Source organism: Beta vulgaris, chromosome 6 (genome assembly GCF_026745355.1).
Source record: "Beta vulgaris subsp. vulgaris cultivar EL10 chromosome 6, EL10.2, whole genome shotgun sequence".
NCBI classification, from domain to species: Eukaryota; Viridiplantae; Streptophyta; class Magnoliopsida; order Caryophyllales; family Amaranthaceae; genus Beta; species Beta vulgaris.
In genome coordinates, this window is record NC_079207.1 from 56,450,264 (window position 1) to 56,464,051 (window position 13,788).

Genomic DNA, 13,788 nt, shown 5'->3' on the forward strand with positions numbered 1-13,788 from the left:
TGCTATGCCACAACTATCCCTTGCTCTATCTAAAGGAATCTCTTCTAAGGATTTAACTAGTTTCTCATTTAATTGATAGTGTTTTTCGACTAGTGGTTCTAGGCGAGAAAGTACTTCAGTGGTAAGAGACTTAGACATTGTTGTGAAAGTTGCACTGATAGTATCATTGATATCCACAAGGATCCTATCAATTTGCCTAGAGTTAATATCTCTATTCTCTTCACTTATCCTTTGGAGAATATCCGTGAAGACTCTGGCAGACTCATGGTCTATAGTTTTGTATAGTTAGAGTCAAATTGTTGTCTCTGACTCTCTCTGGCTTATAAAAGTAAATTCTTTACTACCTCCGTGAACTTTTCATACGTTTGGTGTATAAGTCCACAACCAGTACTACTTGGAGATGAGCCATCCCTTGATGAGATCTTTCTAACCGACTCCTCATGACCATGGTGAATTGGTTCACTGTTGTTACCATGCACCCTTGTCTCTGGAGGGACTGAAGAACTAGTTTCCATGTTGTGGAAATTTAATTCACCCTGAGCAACTTCTTTACTCTTCTTAGAACGTGTTTCCAGCATTTTAGTAAAATAAAAAATAACCGTTTTTTACAGTTAGTTTTCGAAAATGTGAAGAAGAATTTTCACAATGTGACTATGAATCTTCTTCTCCTACTGTGGTCGCCAAAAAACTTGTTGGTACAAAAGCAGTTCGTTGACCTTGCAAACAAGTCAATGGACACCCAATAGTTTGGTACTGATGAATGCCTTGGGAGCCTTAATCCCTGGGGGTTACCGGTTCTAGTTAGATAAAATCTTGCTAACTTACTCTATTGCACTTAAATTAATGATCAAACTACAACATAAATTGAATTTAGGTGAAAAGAAATAAATATATATAACAAACAATAATCAATCTTTTAATTAAAATATAAAATTCCCATACATGTCACAAACTTAGAGTTCGATTTTACAACACAAAAGGGATAAGGCAGGCTGGATAACTTAAAGAGGAGACACAAAGGCTGTTACCTCTATGATTCCTTGCTTCGATTGGAGAATTTGAGATCTTGCCTAATGGCGCCAAAACATTCCCGGATGCCTAAGCTAAATCTTAGGAACTAAACTAGAACCCCAAAAGGGGGTTGAGCTATGCGAGTGCTAAGCTACGCTAGAGAATTAAGAAATGCTAGAGTTTGATGGATTGTCTGTGTGTCTTTCTTGATAATAGTTTCTCTATTTATAGACAATCGTAACATATAACTTCCATGCATGCTCTCTAATGCACGTTTGTCTTCATGTTGAACCGTCCTCTGATTATCTTCTTTTGATTGCTATTCTTTGACTTTTATCTCTTGACAATCTTGATGACCTTTCTTTGAATTTTGTTGACTTTGACCTCTGTTTACTACGCTTTATGGGATTTACACTTCTATTAGGCCCTTATGTTAAAGCACAAATTAAACCTTTTGAGATTCAATTCAATGTACCATAGTAAATGTTACTTGACATCCGAAAATGGTAGTAACATCCCCTTAACTAGATCCTTTTATAACCAAATTTAGAATATGTATAAGCACTCTCAAATTCACCTCAAACTCCTAAAATTTATTCACTTGTCATGAAATCGTAATTGCAAAAATAAATCAAATTTGACTGCACATCTAGTAATGTGATTGGCGAAAGCAGGCGCCAACTAAATTGTCTTAGTGAGTCTTTGATATCCAAGTGAACAAGACCTCTCATTAAAACCTAAGACTCCCCTCTTTATTGGCACATGTGATCAAAGGATAAAACTTGGTTGATCCAGTAGGTAAATTACCCACTACTAATAAAATTTAATATAGAATGAAATTCAACTCAACATTAACAATTATATTAGAAGTGGATAATCTATCGAATAAGTCTTCTACTAAAAATTTTGGCAAAACTTTTGTTAACACTCACTTAGTGATTGAGCACTCCTCATTTGTGATCTGATCACCACTAACTAAAGAAACCAATAATCACAAGTATAGCTCATCAACCTCCAACTACCACATTGAAACACAAACACACCGCAATTAATTTCTTTCTCATTTTGCTCATCCGTCTCTCCTGCCATCCTCCTCGTTGTCTCTGTCCATATTACTACTACCACCTTTGCAGCAGTTAACAAACTCTACCCACTCAACTCTCTTTTCTTATTTAAATCTCTCAACCCCATTTCATCAGATCCTCATCTTTCTTCTCCTCCCTCAGATCCATTTCTTCTTCGCAGCGCCAACAATGGTGGCCTGTATATTAGACCAACTCAAAACCCAACCCGCATGGGTCATCCTCCTCTTCACCATTGGTTCCTTCACCTTTCTAAGAACCCTTTTCGGAGTTCTCAACTGGGTTTATGTCAGTTTTCTCAGACCCGCAAAGAATTTGAAGAAATACGGTTCTTGGGCTGTTGTTACTGGGCCAACTGATGGAATTGGTAAAGGTTTCGCCTTTCAATTAGCTAGAAAAGGGCTTAATCTAATCTTGGTGGGTCGAAATCCTGATAAACTCAAAGATGTTTGTGATTCAATCAAGAGTAAAAATGGGGGTGTTCAGATTAAAAGTGTAGTGGTTGATTTTTCTGGGGATTTAGATGAAGGTGTTAAGAGGGTTCAAGATGCAATTGAAGGTTTAGATGTTGGGATTTTGATTAATAATGTTGGGGTTTCATACCCTTATGCTAGGTTTTTTCATGAAGTTGATGAACAATTGTTGAAGAATTTGATTAAGGTTAATGTTGAAGGTACTAGTAAAATTACTCATGCTGTTTTACCTGCTATGATTAAGAAGAAAAAAGGTGCCATTGTTAATATTGGTTCTGGGGCTGCCATTGTTATCCCATCTGATCCTCTCTATTCTGTCTATGCTGCCACTAAAGCGTAAGTTTTTTTTTCCTTGTTTTTTTTTTTAAAAAAAAGGGTAGAATTATTGATTTTGTGTTGAGATTTTTGTTGTTCTTTTGGGTTTTCTCAGGTATATTGATCAGTTCTCAAGGTGTTTGTATGTGGAGTACAAGAAAATGGGAATTGATGTACAATGCCAGGTACTATTTCATTGAGTTAAAAATCTCATGTTTATGAGTAAATTAGTTTATCAATTGGAAGTTAGATTTAAATATACGCAATAAAAGAATTAGAAACATGAGATTGGTGCTTTATTTGATTGCCCATAAGAAACATGAGACTGGTGCTTCATTTGACTGCCCATAAACATGATATTGGTGCTTCCTTTTACTGCTTGTGGGATTTTTAGAATCTAACTGTGACATGGAGGAGTGCATGCTGTTATGAGCACGATGAACGAGTGATGTTCAGTTTATGTTGTTGTAATGGAATTATTGAAGGGTTAAGTAGTGATCTAAATACCCAAGTAAATGGACTATAGATATTGTGTGTCATTTTTTGCAACCACCTTGGAACTAATCTTTCTTAATATGTTTTCACAAGTAATACATGTGTGGTATGACCTTGTGCTGCTGCCTTGTTCCTCCATATTTCATGGAGAACAGTTTAAAATGTGTCGTTTCTCCCTTAGCTGGATAGACGCAACCTCTTTGAATTTTCTTATATTGATCTGTTTTTCTTTTCTTGTAAGATTAAGCCTTCTTTGCTATTTGGCTCGCTGTTGAGTTAGACTTGGTAGATTTCGTTCTTATTTTATCCTTAAGATTCTTTTTAAAGATAAAACAGGGAGATGCATGATATGTCCTCTCCAACTACCTTCATTTGTAAAAGATTTACACGGTTCACTTTCGGGAAGAACCAAGGAAATTTGCCAAAAGTATGAGAGAGGGTGTCAAAAAGTTGGGAAAAGTAAACAAAATAAAAGTAAATTATTGGAGGAGAGAGAGTTAAGCGTATATGAGTGTAGAGATGGGTTGAAAAGGTGGGAAAAGATGATAGGAAAGATCACCATTTTTAGATAAAGTGAAAGTGTGGAGATTAAAAAGAAATAGGCGAAAAAGGAAAGTGTATAGATTTAAAAAAATGGAGGCAGTATATAACTAAAGACTAAGCATGTTCCAAGCCATAATCCTTTAGTTACTCATTACTTGTGATTCTGCTAAACTTCCCTAGACTCTATGCTTTGCGATACTTCCTGACCTCTATTGCTTGAAAAATCTTTCAAATAGATCTTGAGAATGCCAGCACTTCTCGACAACCTTTAACACTTCTTGCTCAACAATTCTACATCTAGTCTATCATCCAGGACATCTATGAAAGCCAATAGGTCTAAGCGTACACAGCCATAGACCCGTAGCTTCACATTCTAGTGGTTCCTGAAGAACAATGGTCTAGGTTCCTTCTGCTCAACCCCACAAAACACACGCATCTTTTGATAAAGTCTTTGGATTTAAAAAGTATGCAACCTCTTTTGATACTCAACCTATCCCGTAAACAGTAACAAGATGATCTGTCTGGGGTATTACTTTCATCCTAACATCAATAGATAATCGTTCCTTTTTATCTTTAACAGTAGTTTGAAAACCTTTGGCCTTTCGAGAATACAACCTGTCTTTTTTATTCATGTTTAGATTGATACTCTTTCTGTATTACTTGCCTTCACAGGCTTATCATCTTGTCTTGGGACATGTTGCTTATAATATTTCCTTGTTTCATCTTCAATTGATATGGTGTCATTTCTGCAATCCTCAATAATGTGATCTTTGATAATGATGGTACCTTCTTATGATGAGATAGGGGCTAGGGAGCTTTTAGTATATTTTTCTTGGTAGAAAGACAAATGTAGAATATTTTTTCTATATTGACACAGAACGAAAAAATTACACACATTCTGTAAATGGCGTGTAGTTTGAGCACTTTTGCTAAAAAAGCAATATGGAAACATTTTTTTTTTTTTTAATAATGTCCAGTAATATCTTCAGTTCTTCACGATTCAACTTTTACGCTAATGTACGGTGTAGTATCCTTGCTTGTACCATAGAAATCTTGATCCATTTCAAACGTTCATGAAGCTTTTGAGATGAACCCCTTGCACAAATTAACAGCCCTTAAAATTTTGTGCTTGAAATGTTCTCTTTCTTGGAACAATTATTTCTTGACATATAAGAGATCTAAAGTATCAATTAAGTGTATTCATAGACTTGTATCACCATGAAAATTGTTAGATGTGCAGGCCATTGTGGCTTATATGTATCTACTTGGAAGCTTCATGTTTACATGTTATTAACTGCTTATATCTGATTCAAATGTCCAAAGGTACCTCAATGGACAATGCTAGCGTTATTCTGTTCTTGGATGTGGATATATTGTGATAGAAAGCCTCTCTTGTTGCGCAGTTATTCAAGAATTAAGATTGCTTGATTCCATATTTCTTGACATGTGTGAATGCTTCCTCTTAAATGCAGGTTCCACTCTATGTAGCAACCAAGATGGCTTCAATCAAGAGATCTTCCTTCTTTGTCCCATCAACAGATGGCTATGCAAAGGCAGGTATTCGACACATAGGCTATGAGCCCCGTTGCACCCCTTACTGGCCACACTCTTTTCTCTGGGGGATTGCGTCATGTGTGCCTGAAAGCCTCATTGATGCTTGGCGTCTGAGATTCTGTCTTGCAATCCGAAAAAGGGGCCAACTTAAGGATTCCAGGAAGAATGAGTGACCTGTTATTCTCTTATTTCTATGAATTTGCCTGGTCACTGAGAGAGGCTGTTTAGGTCCTTTAGGATGGATATGTATCAATTACAAGTGTTGTGCTTAATTTATGCTCAAGAGAATCTAATCTGCTAGTTTATGTGTTGCTGTTTTAACCTCGGGGTTATCCTGCTCGTATTAATCTGCTGTTTTTTCAAGTGAATTGACTATTGATTTTTTTAAATATAAATATCTTGCTGGTAATTATAAGATGAAACCACGACAAATCTTGGCTGGTCAATGAGCTCGTATGCTTAGGTTCTGTTCTCCCCAGCTTATTTTCATTTCAGTTCAATTCAATTCAGTTCAGATCAGTTCAGTTCAGTTCAAACCAGTTCAGTTCAGTTCAGCTCTTGACAATACTTTTACTCTCACATATCACTATTCATTTCATTTCAGTTCAGATCAGTTCAATTCAGTTCAATTCAGTTCAGTTCAGTTCAATTCAGTTCAGTTCAGTTCAATTCAGTTCAGTTCAGTTCAGTTCAGTTGTTTTATGCCGAAGAGAACAGGCCCTTAATCTCCAACAATTTTTTTTAATTATACAAAAGTTTTTTGATGCCTTGCAAATAAATCGATATATCTTAATTACATAAGGCAAATCTTTTTTTTTTACATCAAGAAAACGTGCATTGATGAAAAACAAAGTACAACTTATTACTAAAACAACCACACACAAAACAGAAAAAGACCTAAAGGAGCTTTAAAAGCTCTTACAAGTCCTAGAAAACACAAATAAACAAGGCTGAGAATGAGTCGCCAATGAGGTAGTACGCCGTTGGTCGATGAATGTGCTGGTGGAAGCAAAACGCAGATGATTGATGGATGCAGTAGGAGAAGCAAATGTCGATCACGATCTGGACAACGAACCAAAGGCAAGAGTTGCATCTTGCCGCATGAGCAATCCCAACGAACTTCCGAAACGTGGGATTCTAGGCTCATGAACTGTGAAAGAGTCACATTCCTAGGTGACTCATGAGTCTCTCGCGAGAGTACATCATGGTTCTCCTGAAAGTAGGAGAAACGGGGCGAGCTGAAAACCACCAGATGAAACTGGGGGGCCGCCTGCAGATTTTGATTTTTCAAGGCAAAGACCATGAAGATCATTACCAAGCGAAAAGGAGAGCTCAACATGGTGAGCTCTCGAACACACCACCGGTTTGGAAATCCGGAAAACTTAATGTCCAACCATGAAAACCGAACAATGCCTCGACCATACTCGCATTGCTCATCCAGGTAATATACCCATTCCTTCAAACAACAATTCAAATAAACTACAAAATCAACTACTACAACCTTACACCACCATCCTTTATGACACTGGCAAATAATTTTTAGAAGCCAGACCCAACAACAAACTAAATTCTGATCAACTCGGACGACTCGACTAATATCAGCGAAACAACTAAGCATACCTGCGGAGAAAAAAACCTCAAAATTGATAACTAACACAACTAGGGGGGATGGGGAAAGGGAAGCCCAACTACTGGGGGTAAGGGAAGGGGATGCCCGAACAAAACCAAACCACAACTGGGGGAGGGGAAGTCGACCGAACAATTGAACAGGGGATGGGGTGACATCGGGACTGAACCATGCGAACAAAGGGGAGGAAAGGGGAGGGGAAGCCCGATTAACTAAAATAGGGGAGGGGAAGCCCGATTAACTAAAATAGGGGAAGGAAAGGGGGAAACCGACGAAGGAAACGAAGGAACAGGGCATAGAGAAGAACCGACCGGTGATGGAAAACCGGGAAGGCACCGCATACCTGACTGACGCGACTGGGGAGGGGGGAAGGGGGAGACCCTTATTGGCGGCGACATAGACCTACACGGCGGCGACGAGCCGATGATACGAACGAAGGAAGCAAAAAAACCGCGAAAAAAAAGGAATGAAAACCCGGCGACGACTAACCAACGTAGATGAAGGCACCAAGCAGCAGGCTCGCCGGCGACTGTCGGCCACCAGTGAGCCTGCTGCGGCGGATTTTGGTGGAGGGAGGCTAGGGTTTCGTGGGTGGGGTAGAGAGAAGGCAGAGCAGTTTTAGAGAGTGTTTCTTAGAGTGCTTTAAGGCAAATCTTATGATAGTCGAAATGAAGTAAGAAGGAAGAATAAGGAAAGATAAGGTACTTAAAAAATGTTTTGTCCTCCCTCCTAAAAGTAACAATCTAATGTCTTATCGTTGAATTCTACTTTAAGGAGGTCTTCGAGGAGAAAATGTCCATTTATTTTCAAGATGTACAACTATTAAGTTGCGATTTTTGTTTATTTTTTAAAACAGTTTCAAACATGAAAATCATAACTTAATATCTAGCTCATATGATTTATTATTTGTATCATTTATTTGCGAAAATGTCAATCTACACTAATATATTAAAAGGCATTCTTAAGAATGTTTATGCCATGTGGCACTCTTCTCTAAGTGAACCCTTAACTAAAAAAACTAATGTTGTGTATTTATAAGGTATCGAACACGTGACTTTTGAAATGAAAAATGAGAGCTTAACCATTAAAACAACATAACATCATTATTTAGTATATCAAAATAAAATATAATAAGATCTTGTAATTATATCTCATTAAAAGACTTACACAAGTAGTTAGATACATAACACATTAATGGTAAGATAATAGACAATTGTAGACATAAACTCTCACTCTAATTTATTGTATTCTTCAAATTATGACATCAGTTTTTTTTCCTCACAAGACAAACATTTACGAAAAGAAACAACTGGAGTATCTCCCGAGATACTCACTAGTTGGTACATTAAGGAGATGAATTGGCAGGACTAAGGATGATAATGAACCTGAGTTGTTCGTGAACAGTTCGGGATCGGACTGTCAAAGTTCGACTCGTGGTCGCTCGACTCGAATTCGGACTCGGCTCGATACTTTGACGAGTCGAGATGAGCTATGCAAAGCTCGACTCGAAAGCTCGTGAACATGCTCTATTATACTTTAATATTCACTAGTGGAGAAAAACGGAAGGGATGCGGTCAAAACAAGCCTAAGGGCTGCGTTTTTTGCCAGCAACCCTTTCCGTAGCAGCCCTTCACTAAAAGTGAAGGGTTGCGGTTTTAAAACGCAACCCTTCTTTGTACAAAGGGTTGCGGTTTTGACCATAACCGCAACCCTTTTGACCCAAAAAAAAAATTGGCAATTTTTTACTCCTAAATATATCAAGAAATTTACAACAGGAAAAATCAAAAAACGAATCAACAAACAAACAAAACGAAATTATTTATTAACAATCAACAAGAACATCAAATTACAATTTACAGTAAAAAAAAAACAATTTAAGGCACTAACTATTAAAAAAACGAACAACAATAATAGTCGAAATTATATATCAACAAGAACGAACGAAATCTTTCTACAGTTTCTTACTCTGTCCTAGTCAATGGTGAGCCGACTGAATTCTTCAAGCTAATTGTTGGGTTAAGGCAAGGTGATCCTCTCTCTCCTTACCTGTTCATCCTCTGTATGGAAGTCCTCTCTTCAAATCTTTCTACTGCTCAAGAAACCAAACAAATTCAAGGGCTAAAGATATCTAGGTCTGCTCTTTCCCTGTCCCACATCTTTTTTGCAGATGATGCACTTTTCTTCTTCAAAGGAATTCCTAAGGTATGCTGGAATTTGAAAGAGATTATAGGCCATTTCTGTGAGAAATCGGGGGAAGCTATCAATTATAATAAATCCTCAGTTATTTTCAGTCCTAACATGCCGCGAAGATTTAGAGCTCTCATGCGAAAACCTTTAGGAGTAAAAAACACAGAGTCATTAGGTAAATACTTAGGCTGCCCCATGGACATAGATGGTAGAAACACCAAAACACTTGACATCGTTGTAGATAGAATAAACTCAAAGATCCTTTCATGGAAATTCATGCATCTATCACCTTCAGCCAGACTCATCTTAATAAACACAATTCTCTGTACAACGGCCTCCCATATCTGTAATATCCCGTACCTAAGTAATATTAATTGTCGGATTAATTATAAATTAAATCTTTTCAAACTAACAAAAACAAGAATTATAGATATTAAAATGTATAATAAGCTATTTCAAGTTCCCTTTATTTAATCTAACATGTGGACAATAGAACAAATACATACTTAAGTAAAAATTGAAATTTACAAAAATGCCCCTATGAGTCTATCTAGCACTAGCCCATCTTCTTCCTCCCTCCCATTTCCTTCCTCTTCGACAAATTGCAATGTTCACACATGAAATCAACAATTTTACCACCACATTTCAACACTCATGTTAGAAATCTTCTTCATTAGTCAATAAAGCTTGCCACAATATCTCACAAAATCTGGAAGAAGCCCCAAACTTTGAATTCTCAATCTTCCTTCATTAATGTAACTTGACCAAAGTTCATAAGCTTTGAATTATAAACTGAACAGCAAGGCAATGGCAACCTCCAACAAGTTCTATAAATATCGATTGATTCCCAAGTTTTGCCAACACAAACAAAACCAAAAAAAAAATCAGAATTTGTTAGCCAAAATACAAAAAAATAACCCACTGCCTTGTTTCCTCTGTTTTTGGGCGAGCACCACCGCACCACCATTGAACCACCCACGTCTGCCGCCAGCCACCGCACTTCTTCCAACCACCAACGACCCACCCTCGCCTCTCACGCACTCCCTTCCTCTCGCACACCCACACGCACTCCCTTCTCTCTCCTCTGCCCACCTGCGTCGAGCCTCCACCACGAACGAAACCACCTTCGCGGCTCTGCCACTTCGACCCTCAGCAAGTGCTGCGTTGCAGCCTCCATTTCCGGCGAAGCGCTCTCGTCGCCTGGCCTTCCTCTGTTCTTTGCCGCAAGGTAATGAACATTACCTTTTATTTACTTTCCCTTTCTTATTTTCCTTTGGGCCTTAAGATGTTTTAATTGTTAAGTAGTTACTAATTATGATGTTCGGCTCAAGTAATATACAACCTCTAAGTTCTAACTTGATTGTTGTTGAAAGTATTACTTATAATTACCACTAGTTACTAGCTTACTACAATGTTAAAAGTAAGTATAATATAATCTCAGTAATATGACTTAGCTTAATAATGGGCAACTTGGGTGAAACAAGTTTAACAAATATAATACTAAGTAGTCTTACCTTTTTGTTAAGTCCATAACCTTAATTTATTAATATTTAAATATGATAAGTTTTTATTTTATAAAAGCTAATGCAATAATAATAATAATAATTATTATTATTATTTAAGTAATAAGATGGTACTTATAAAGTTTAGTAAATAAACAAATATACATAGTCCAACTATTAATTTGGTTCACAAGTCAACCTTATAACTATAATAATAAAAAAATGAGGAATGTTACGATATTAATCGTCTCGTTATCAATTATTGGTTAGATTAAGGAAAAAGGGATATTACAAGCCTCCCCCGACTATCAAAGTTACTAAGCAGGATTTGAGGTAACGTCTACTGCTAACACCCGCATTCCCTTTCTAAATATCTGTTTTATGTTGATATTTATAATGTTTATGTTAAATGTATGCTTTTATGGATTGCGGGATATGAAATCTTTTTTTTTTAACATGATATTTCATGACATTACGTAATTTATCATGAATTGCAAAAGATTAAAGAATATGATTTCCATGATGATTGTGAAGTATAATGTATAAATAAAAAGAAATGGAACATGATAAACAAAAGTGAAAGATGGTTCTTGGCAGTACGATGTTATGTTGGTCGTGCACGTACCGTTCTATTCTATGGCGGAAACGCCACCTTCTGGTTAGGGGCAATTGTCCCTGGTGGCACCGCACTATGCATGGCTTTATGCCACCTTCTGGTTAGGGACATTGTCCCTGGTGGCTATTGCCCTATGATTATGATGATGATGATGATGGGAGACGTCCCTATATGTTATACTCGCCAAGTTACCAATAAGATAATTATGATGATGATTATGATATGAAGATTATAATGAATTTATGTTTACATAAAATGTTTATGAAATGTTTTTACTCTATTCTCTCTCCTCCCTGTTTGCAACTAAAATGAATTGAAATGAATTTACGATGTTAGAGTAGTATGTTACTGGGCTTCGGCTCATGACATTTTGCTTTTCTGTTTTAGGTAATGACGGGGATGACGGAATGGCGTAGCAGTGAGGAATAATTATTACTTAAATTATGCAGACTCTTATTATTATGTATTCTAAGCTTAAGAACATTAGTTTATGAACCTTAACCATGTTTCACCTAGTTATTTATGCATTTCTAAGTTAGTTATGAAGCTTAATATTTATAAAGTTATGTTCTTTAACGAACTGATGTTGCCTTGTATTTTCCAAAAGGAAAGTACGGCAGTATTGCACCGACTAAGTTAAGTCTTCCGCTGCTAAGTAAGAGTTAGTTAGTAAATTAACGATGCTTAGGAGTCGGGGCGTTACAATATCATGGCTATCTACCTTTTGCCAAAGAAGATTGAGAAAAGGATAGATTCGACTCTTCTTAAATACTGGTGGACTCCTACGGCCGAGAAGAGACCAATATATTGGAGAAAAAGAAGCGTCCTTGAAAAACACAAGAACTGTGGAGGCATTGGTTTAAAAAACACTGGATCTCAAAATGTGGCTCTACTTGCAAAACAAACATAAAGGATCTACCACTCCAAAACCTCGATCATATCTCAGATTTACTTGGCAAAGTACAAGAGAGACCCCTTGACTGCAGGCTGCAAAGGAAAGAAAATCACCAATGCCTCGTATGCTTTTAGAAGCTTGAGTAAGGCTGCAAACTCATTAAAATCAAAGGTTGGGATGCAAATTGGAAACGGGGAAGACACGCAGATATTTTTGGATGATTGGCTGAGCAGCAGACCAATGCAAAGGGCTGGTATTTCCGCCCCGCTTCCAAATGATGCAAAAGTTTCACACCTAATCTCAACTGGAAATTGGGATGCTAATATTATCTGGACGAACTTTAGTAGATTGACTGTCAGAGAAATTCTTAGTATCCAATTACCAGAAACCAACTCTACGGATACCAAAATTTGGAGACCAGACAGAAATGGAAAATACTCTATCAAGTCTGGGTACTGGACAGCTCAAGAACAAGGTATCACTGCACCCGAAACGATTTCCAAATTTTGGAAATCTTTTTGGAAACAGGAACTGCTTCCTAAATGGAAAATGTTCATTTGGAAAATTATGCAACGTGTGCTGCCAGTAGCACACAAATTGGAAAAAAGAAAAATTCAGATTGAAACGCATTGCAAGTTTTGCAAATCTGAAAAAGAAACATTGGAGCATCTCTTTAGAGATTGTCAATTCTCCAAAAGAATATGGTTCGGGACAATGGGTTATAGGACAAATGGAAATCATGGGACTTTACAAGAATGGATTCAAAACACTCTCAACTCTATTTGGAATAGAAATGATGAAGGATCACATTCTTCAATTCAAGCTGGAAACCGGGTCTTTGATCCGGGAGAAAGCCAGATCTTAATGGTTAAAGTAATAGCTACCATGTGGGCAATATGGATACATCGCAATGAAATCACCTTTCAAAATTGCACCCCGGATCTTCAAAGAGTTATGGAGACCGCTACAGAGTACATCCACAGGCAAGCAAAAGCAACTTCCACCAAAGTCCAGGAAAAGGAAAAGCTTCATACGATCACAGAGAAACCAGCATCACATAATCTAGCCTGGACTAAGGGAATAATCCAAGAAGGTCAGCTTGAGTGCTTCCAGGTAGATGGAGCTTGGAAAAAGGAAAAAAATTCTCCTAATGCATGGGAAGCTGCTATTGCTTGGGTGAATGAATATAACACAGCAAGATGGGAGGCACAAAAGATTCTGGGCTCTTATCCAGTCCAAACAGAATCCCTCGCAATCTTACATTGCATAGAAAGTGTTAGAGCAGAGTTCAAGGCAATATCAATCAAAACAGACTCCAAAGAGATAGTTCAAGCCCTGCTGTATCCTTTGAATTCACCACTAGAAGTTAGAAATATAATTGCTAATATTGAGGCTAGAGTAGCTAACCTCCAGTTTATTTCTATAGTTAACGTGAAAAGAGAGGAAGTATCTAAGGCACATTTCCATGCCTCAAAAGCAAGGAAATAA

The 13,788-nt window shown here is 37.3% G+C and overlaps 2 protein-coding genes across 2 annotated transcripts; both read left to right on the forward strand.

Annotated features, from left to right (window-relative positions):
- The first annotated feature begins 1,989 nt into the window (after positions 1-1,989).
- On the forward strand, positions 1,990-5,895 carry LOC104897234 (very-long-chain 3-oxoacyl-CoA reductase 1). The gene is made up of 3 exons (XM_010684074.4): positions 1,990-2,902; positions 2,997-3,066; positions 5,392-5,895. The coding sequence occupies exons 1-3, from the start codon at positions 2,265-2,267 to the stop codon at positions 5,644-5,646; spliced, it is 963 nt and encodes a 320-aa protein (XP_010682376.2). The 5' UTR covers positions 1,990-2,264; the 3' UTR covers positions 5,647-5,895.
- A 6,582-nt stretch (positions 5,896-12,477) lies between these two features.
- On the forward strand, positions 12,478-13,788 carry LOC125494003 (uncharacterized). The gene has a single exon (XM_048637498.1). The coding sequence runs from the start codon at positions 12,478-12,480 to the stop codon at positions 13,786-13,788; it is 1,311 nt and encodes a 436-aa protein (XP_048493455.1).

What these genes read in the sequence shown, in the direction of transcription:
- LOC104897234 (XM_010684074.4), top strand. Translation starts at nt 2,265, where the DNA reads ATGGTGGCCTGTATATTAGACCAACTCAAAACCCAACCCGCATGGGTC. An exon ending in GTCTATGCTGCCACTAAAGC is followed by an intron (nt 2,903 to 2,996) that starts GTAAGTTTTTTT and finishes GGGTTTTCTCAG; the next exon opens with GTATATTGATCAGTTCTCAA. An exon ending in GAATTGATGTACAATGCCAG is followed by an intron (nt 3,067 to 5,391) that starts GTACTATTTCAT and finishes TCTTAAATGCAG; the next exon opens with GTTCCACTCTATGTAGCAAC.
- LOC125494003 (XM_048637498.1), top strand. Translation starts at nt 12,478, where the DNA reads ATGCAAATTGGAAACGGGGAAGACACGCAGATATTTTTGGATGATTGG.